The following is an 8,425-nucleotide window of genomic DNA, read 5'->3' as shown; positions in this document are numbered from 1 at the left end:
AAAGTCTCATCAGAGTCCCAACCCAAAGCCTGCATGTGTTGCTGTTTGCTGCTGTAGAATTTTTAACTACACTTCAGCCTCATTGCTATTTCTGATACACCAAGCAACTGGGAAAAGTTAAAATATAACATATATTAAATAACTATTATTTTTATAGGTGTACAGTTTGTGTGCATTTTGGTGGTTTTAAACCGTTTTTGTGCTGGAAACCATCAGCTGTATTTGGCAACACTGATGATCATGCTTGAGCTCTGCGAGCAGAACACAGACAAGTTTGTGAGAAATATGTATATTTTTAATTTAAGATGTATGATGTGTAATACAAGATGCATGATGTGTGTCACATTTAATAATTCTACTGTAAAGGTGATTGTCAGTTTTTGTTTTTATTTCCAAAAGTTAAGGTTCCTACAACCTGTCTCACAAGAGCCTCTCAATGACCTTTGAACTTTTGCATTTATAGAGTAACCGCGAAACTGCCATATTTTCAGGGGTAGAACTCGGAATATTTTTTTAAGTAACTTATATACCGAAAAATCACACATTTCTTATTAATAATAATAATTATAATGATTATTTAGGTTTTCCCAGGATTCAAAACATGAAATAAACTAATTTGAGAGATTTGTGACTTGATGTAATACACTTTTTATTAATCTGCATTTATTATTTTTTATTAAAGAACTAATAAAACATTTAAAAAAAAGCGTGACATATGCTGGTGCAACTTGTATATGGGTTTTTTTTAACAGGTGTGACTTATTCTCTGGAAAATACAGTGCTTTAATTCAACTTTGTTATTAAAGCTGTACAGCCTTTGGTTCTTTTAAGATTTAAGTCATAAAGAATTTATTTTGGTGCCACTATAATATTCCTAGGCATTTAAATAAGGGATTCATAATATGATGTTGCCAATATGATCAAAATTTCTGCTGTCTGGAAGACGGTTTAGAATTTCAACCCCTGAAGGGGAGAAATTCAAGGCAATCAGATGCCATACATACATTTGATAGCGATGGCATAAATCACGTGGGGGCTTCCCCGAGCTTCACGCTATGCTGGAGAAGGATATGGTGACTGCCAGTCAGAGTAAAGAGAGGCTGCGTGACATCAGCTGCAGAAAAATGTTTCTCTATATTTTGTAAAAGTTAGTGAAAATAAACCTACCAGTATAAATGCTGCTTTGGAAACCAGATACCTCTGAAGTGATTTACAAGACATTGGCGTAACTGGATGTTGGCGTGCACAACCCCAGGAATGCCAATCAGCAGTGGGTTATGTCAAAGGTCATCTTAAAACCTCACAGATGCACACACGCACTTCCTCCTGCATTCTGTCCTACACGATGGTGTTGGAAGGAAAGAAAATATTGCCATGGAAGCCAACCCCCCCAGACATTTATCTTCTCTACATTAAATGAGTTAAGTTTAAAACTAAATTTTGTCAGGTTTTTTTTTTTGTTTTTGTTTTTTTATTTTAAAGGCCGTACAGCTTTAAGTTTGAAAACAAGCCACTGACCAGTTCATAGATAATTTCAGGGTCAGTGCATCGATGTCGCCATGTCTATTACTTTAAGTCTGATTTTTTTTTTTTTTTTTTTTACATTTTGTATTTAATTGTTGCATGATCACAAAGACGCGTTTTCACTCGAGGATCTAACATGTGTTTCAGTGTAACTTTCAGATTATCAGGGGTTCTTCGTCAAGATTACAAACTGTAAATCTTCTCTCCTTCCTTGGAAAGAAATGATTGTTTTAAAATGCAGAACAGGAGCAATGTCTGATTTGTGTTGACGGAAATGAGCCCAGCTGTGCTTCGCTGCCACGATGCTGCTGCCTGCACACCTGAGGCTCATTTGGACTGGGATTGTGACTGATGAAGATAATTAGCTGTCGTCTCCCCCCCGCCCCCCACCAGAGTGTGAATCAATGCTTAGGAGCGTTTAGATGAAGTGCTGAGGTTCTCAGAGGGTGACTTTAAGATGGAGGCGAACTTGTTTTGTTTTTGTACTTGTAGAAATGGCTATACTTTGCATTTCATCATTGCTTCAAACATGCAGGTAGTGACACACACAAAAGTCACGCGGCTGACAGCTTTTCCTTAAAAACCGGAATAAACACACTTTTCGTGGGTGTACTTTTTTCTCTCTTTTTGATTCTTTACTTTTCAAAACAACACCGGTAAGGGCAGGACCGTCGGATACGGCTGGCGGTACAGACACGGACGGTGACTCTGCACGTGATGGAACGCTGTTGCTAAGGGATAAGAACCAGGGGCATCTGGGAAGCGGATGGCGAGTGAGGAGTAGAATGGAGGAGGTGGCGGTGGCGGAGGAGGCGCGGGAGTGAGACTCGCAGAGAGGGGAGCAAGGTGCGTGGAAAATGAGGGGAGAAGGTGTGGGTAGGAGGGCATGGAGAGGTGTGAAGGAGGTGGGAGGAGGGACAGATGGTGCTGGACGATGGTGTGACGAAAGGAGAAGGACGAGGAGGAGGACAGGGGTGGCGGGAGGAGGAGAGGAGCATGGACAGGGATGCAGGGAGGAGGGAGGAAACAAAGTCTTTTTTCGGGGTAGAGATGTTCCAAATCTAGCTCCCTCTGCTTCTCCTCCTTTCTCCTCACCCACTCCTTCTCCCACTCTCCCCGTCTGTGGTCAGCCGTCTCTCTCTCACTTTGTTCCGTCTCCTCTGTTTCGTTTCCCGCATCAATATGCGGAGACGCTTCTTTTCCACTTCTGGGGCTCTTATCAGAGTCGTCACCGCAGTTATTACAGTCAGCGACATAATTACACCGATCACTGTCAGTGTCGCACACACCGTTTCTGCAGTGATTGATATCGCTGCTGCAGATATTGAAATCGGGTGCTAAATCAGAAGGCTGGATCTCTTTTTGAACGTCACACTGAGCTTTGTGTTCGCCATTGTGACTGTGCACTTTCATGTTTGTGCAACTGCGCTTAGATGTGTCACTACTGTTACCGCTACAGCAAGCACAGTGCTCGCCACCACAGCCACCAGACAAACCTTTGCTAGCAAGCACGTTGTGACATCGACATTGGTCACGATTTTGATCATTAGAGCAGACTGTGCACAGCTTAGACCTGCAGTTCACTCTTTTCTCCACCGGGTTGTCTGTAGCATGACATATTTGCGAAAACTGAACACTCCTGTTAGCTGAACAATTATCACAAGCGTCATCGTCACCTTCATCACTCCTGAAACTTAAGTGAATGAATTTGTTGCTGCAAAGATTGTCATGCACGTTATCTTGCTCGCTAGCATCACATGTGCTTTCGTTATAGCAAAAATCGTCATTCCCGTTATGTATTTCTTTACTGTAGTCATCAGGTGTGCTGTCGCCACAGTTACTGAATGTGTCACCGATGTCATTGAGCGTAAACGTTCCCTGTTTGTCAGTTGCGTTATGTGGCAGTTTTGTCCTGTAAGCTAAGGCGCAGTTTGTGCAGTTATTGTCTACTTCTCCCTGAGGACTGCTGCGAGTGCAGCACCCATCCGAACATGTCTCGGTGTCGTTACTGTTGACTCTAAAGGCCGTTGCGAGGGCCGCGCTCCCGCTGAGCTGAGTGCGAAGACTTGAGTGATTCAGCATCTTCGTCATTGTCAAATCATGAACTCCTGTCTTCATTTGTCTCGTTCTCCGTTTACATTTCTTCCTCTGTGCTGCTCCAGTGTCTGTTGGTCCCCTCTTTCTCTTCCCAGATGTTGCGCCGCTCTCTGAAATCACATTGCCAGGTGGGCTCATGCCTCCACATGCAGGTTTTCTATATCCTGTAGGTAGTATTTGTCTCTGACTCCACACTGTTTCTCTGAAGGGAGCAGAGACATGGCTACCTGCTGGATCATCTGCTGTTTCTGGGTGAGGTGTAAGAGCAAGATGAATTTCACACTCGCAAGCTGGGTCTCTACAGGGAAAGGTGCTGCCTCTAATTGCTAGCTTGCACACTTTTTGTCTGTCATTTTCAACAGCTGTTATCTCCGGCGTGTTGAGATTCAGCCGCTCTTCATCTCTGTGCCCTTCGTCTGTTCCCGCTCGCGTGTGATTGTGCGCCTCCGCTGCCTCTGAGTCGTTGTGAGCAGGGTCGGATGTAATTGCAGGACAGCGTGGTGTCTCTGTAACAGACTTGGGGACAGGGCTAATCACTGAGTTGCATGCTGAACCCCTGCAGAGCGGCTTTTTCAGACCCTGGTCCCACCCAGCGGCTGATTGCGAGGATTGATGCCGACTGGCCTCCCTGTTCACCTGCAGGCACAGCTGGTTACACCGATTCACAGGAAGATTACTTAATAGCTCCCTTCTCCCCTTGTCATTTCTCTCTGCCCTATCTTGTTCCGTCTGATCTCCACTTATTCTCCTCTCTTCTCCTCTCATCCGCTTTTCTTTCCCTCCCACCAGCCGATGCACTACAAGATTACTTAATAGCCCGTTCTCGCCCATCTCGTCTTTTTCACTGCCTTCCCTTTTCATCTTCCCTCGTAACCTCTCCCCTGCTCTCACTTCACATTTTTGATTCACACAAAAACTTGTCCTTTTCTCCTTCTCTGGATCTTTTCTTTCCACCGCCACTCCTCTCTTCCTCCTCCCTCTCTTCCTCATTCCTCTCCTCATACCTCGCCGCCTCTTCCGCCTCCTTTTCCGCTTCTTCTTTCCGTTTTTTTGAAGGCCGCTACCAAGCATCTGCGCAAGGTGGAATGCTGCAGAAATGGGAATGAGTTTTTGAGCACTTTCATCACTTTCCACAACTACATTGCTGCTACTGGAGCGCGGCACAGCCTCCGTAAAAATTCCTGCTTCTTCTCCTTCATCCTCTTCTCTTTCATCTATCATCACCTCCTGTCCTCCCTCCATCTCTTCCTGCCTTTGCTTGCATTTGGCCTGTTTGATCACAGCTGCGTTTTTACTTTCACTCCCGTCCTCTAACCTGCCTTTCTTCCCGTTGTCCCCTTCCTTGGCCTTGTTATGTGCTCTAAAGTCGTACAGGAGAGGGTTGACGCTGTAGGAGATGGAGGGTGATGTCTGGGTGTAGCTGATCATCTCTGATGGCCACAGAAGAACCCTGCTGCCGTCCCGACTCACAACCTGACAGAACGGTTCTTTGGGGTGACTAGGAACCAAAGAATTGGCACCTGTGTCCGTTTTTGACATAGGAGAGTGCTGCGTTTGAATCAAAGGCTCTTTTGGCTCACTGATGTTTGAAGTTTGAGGCAGGCTTGTATTGGCGGAAACTATTTCTTCAGGTTGTGTAAAGTGGTTGCCGGTATTGGGGTCTAGTTCTCTTTGGTTTCCCACATCCTTGTGGAATTCAACTTCAGGTTCTGGACCTACACTGTTACTTGAAGATGGCTGAACTGGAAACTCCCTGTTTAAGTAAGGTTGAGTTTCAGTCTTGCGTTCATTCCCATCCTGGGTTCCAGTACAATGTCCATTATGTAAGGAGACCTGGGCTGTGTTAACCCTGATAACAGAATCCTCAACCCTGATCATATCATGGTTACATGGAGGATCCTGGGCCCCAGGCTGAGGTGGTGCTCCAGTTCTCTTGTCTATAGCCATATTGGGTCCAGCCTCACTGTGGTGAGCAGGGAGTTCTGCTGCAGTTCTTTGGTGGTTTCCAGTCTCAGCCTGCCACTGATTCTTGAGTTCCACCTCTGGAGACCCTAGAGATTTGAGCTGTTGTTCTGAAACTTTGTCCTCCACTTCTTTGGCTCTTTCTGTCACACCTTGTTTTTTGCCCGTCAAGCCAGAACTCTTCCCAGCTTGGATGAAGACAGCAGCTGATTGGTGGAGAAGAAGACAACTCCTCTTGGGCAGTGAAAAGGACACAGGTCGGATTCTGCCGGGGACAAAGTGGGCACCTGATGCAGAGGCTCTGATATGGTTGATTGTGATGTTGCTCGTGGTGTTCTTGCTGATGTCGGTCATTGTAGTTTGGTCAAATATTGTGTCATTAATGGCAGATGTTGAGATGGCACTAGGACTACTGGTCTTGCTTAAATAACCTTTAGACCATGATATCTTTGAGGTGTGGTCTTGGTCTAAGTTGTTGATGGACTTGCTGAAGAGGGAGGTGTCAGATGCAGGAGTAGTAGTTGTAGTTGTAGTACAGCTGGTGTCTTGTTGGTTGTACCCCCACTGCTTGCTGTTTAGGAGTCTGGTTTCCAGTCTAGCATCCAGGGGAAGGTGTGGCTGGATCAGTTGGGCTTCAGGCTCTAGATGGACAAACAGGAGAGCAGGAAGAATGAAAGTAGCTGACACTTACAGTAGTGTTCAGAATAATAGTAGTGCTATGTGACTAAAAAGATTAGTCCAGGTTTTGAGTGTATTTCTTATTGTTACATGGAAAACAAGGTACCAGTAGATTCAGTAGATTCTCCCAAATCCAACAAGACCAAGCATTCATGATATGCACACGCTTAAGGCTATTAGTAAAAAAAAGTAGAAAAGGGGGTGTTCACAATAATAGTAGTGTGGCATTCAGTCAGTGAGTTCGTCAATTTTGTGGAACAAACAGGTGTGAATCAGGTGTCCCCTATATAAGGATGAAGCCAGCACCTGTTGAACATGCTTTTCTCTTTGAAAGCCTGAGGAAAATGGGACGTTCAAGACATTGTTCAGAAGAACAGCGTAGTTTGATTAAAAAGTTGATTGGAGATGGGAAAATGTATACGCAGGTGCAAAAAATTATAGGCTGTTCATCTACAATGATCTCCAATGCTTTAAAATGGTCAAAAAACCAGAGACGCATGGGAAGAAAATGGAAAACAACCATCAAATGGATAGAAGAATAACCAGAATGGCAAAGGCTCACCCATTGATCAGCTCCAGCATGATCAAAGACAGTCTGGAGTTACCTGTAAGTGCTGTGACAGTTAGAAGACGCCTGTGTGAAGCTAATTTATTTGCAAGAATCCCCCGCAAAGTCCCTCTGTTAAATAAAAGACGTGCAGAAGAGTTACAATTTGCCAAGAACACATCAACTGGCCTAAAGAGAAATGGAGGAATATTTTGTGGACTGATGAGAGTAAAATTGTTCTTTTTGGGTCCAAGGGCCGCAGACAGTTTGTGAGACAACCCCAAAACTCTGAATTCAAGCCACAGTTCACAGTGAAGACAGTGACGCATGGTGGTGCAAGCATCATGATATGGGCATGTTTCTCCTACTATGGTGTTGGGCTTATATATTGCATACCAGGTATCATGGATCAGTTTGGATATGTCAAAATACTTGAAGAGGTCATGTTTCCTTATGCCCTTGAAATGGGTGTTTCAACAAGACAAATACCCCAAGCACACTAGTAAACGAGCAAAATTTTGGTTCCAAACCAACAAAATTAATGCCTTGCAGATGTGAAGAAATCATGAAAAACTGTGGTTATACAACTAAATACTAGTTTAGTGATTCACAGGATTGCTAAAAAAGCAGTTTGAACATAATAGTTTTGAATTTGTAGCGTCAACAGCAGATGCTACTACAACCCCTGACAAAAATTATGGAATCACCGGCCTTGGAGGATGTTCATTCAGTTGTTTTATTTTGTAGAAAAAAAGCAGATCACACACATGACCCAAAACTAAAGTTGTTTCAAATGGCAACTATCTGGCTTTAAGAAACACTATAAGAAATCAGGAAAAATAATTGTGGCAGTCAGTAACAGTTACTTTTTTAGACCAAGCAGAGGGAAAAAAAATATGGACTCACTCAATTCTGAGGAATAAATTATGGAATCACCCTGTAAATTTTCATCCCCAAAACTAACACCTGCATCAAATCAGATCTGCTCGTTAGTCTGCATCTAAAAAGGAGTGATCACACCTTGGAGAGCTGTTGCACCAAGTGGACTGACATGAATCATGGCTCCAACAGAGAGATGTCAGTTGAAACAAAGGAGAGGATTATCAAACTCTTAAAAGAGGGTAAATCATCACACAATGTTGCAAAAGATTTTGGTTGTTCACAGTCAGTTGTGTCTAAACTCTGGACCAAATACAAACAACATGGGAAGGTTGTTAAAGGCAAACATACTGGTAGACCAAGGAAGACATCAAAGCGTCAAGACAGAAAACTTAAAGCAATATGTCTCAAAAATGGAAAATGCACAACAAAACAAATGAGGAACGAATGGGAGGAAACTGGAGTCAACGTCTGTGACCGAACTGTAAGAAACCGCCTAAAGGAAATGGGATTTACATACAGAAAAGCTAACGAAAGCCATCATTAACACCTAACAGAAAAAAACAAGGTTACAGTGGGCTAAGGAAAAGCAATCGTGGACTGTGGATGACTGGATGAAAGTCATATTCAGTGATGAATCTCGAATCTGCATTGGGCAAGGTGATGATGCTGGAACTTTTGTTTGGTGCCGTTCCAATGAGATTTATAAAGATGACTGCCTGAAGAGAACATGTAAAT

General features: G+C 43.7%; 1 protein-coding gene across 1 annotated transcript in view; it reads right to left on the bottom strand.

Annotated features, from left to right (window-relative positions):
- Positions 1-2,166: 2,166 nt before the first annotated feature.
- LOC117523815 overlaps positions 2,167-8,425 on the bottom strand; it is a 129,220-nt gene continuing 122,961 nt past the window's right edge. Inside the window, exons 5-6 of the mRNA XM_034185424.1 lie at positions 3,235-6,224; positions 2,167-3,204 (exon numbers count right to left, since the gene is read on the bottom strand). Coding sequence (XP_034041315.1) covers positions 2,167-3,204; positions 3,235-6,224 — 4,028 coding nt within the window. The remainder of the gene's footprint in view (positions 3,205-3,234; positions 6,225-8,425) is intronic.

This window comes from Thalassophryne amazonica, chromosome 13 (assembly GCF_902500255.1).
Source record: "Thalassophryne amazonica chromosome 13, fThaAma1.1, whole genome shotgun sequence".
Taxonomy (NCBI): domain Eukaryota; kingdom Metazoa; phylum Chordata; class Actinopteri; order Batrachoidiformes; family Batrachoididae; genus Thalassophryne; species Thalassophryne amazonica.
The sequence above is the reverse complement of the archived record's forward strand: the minus strand, read 5'-3'. Positions and strand labels throughout refer to the sequence as shown.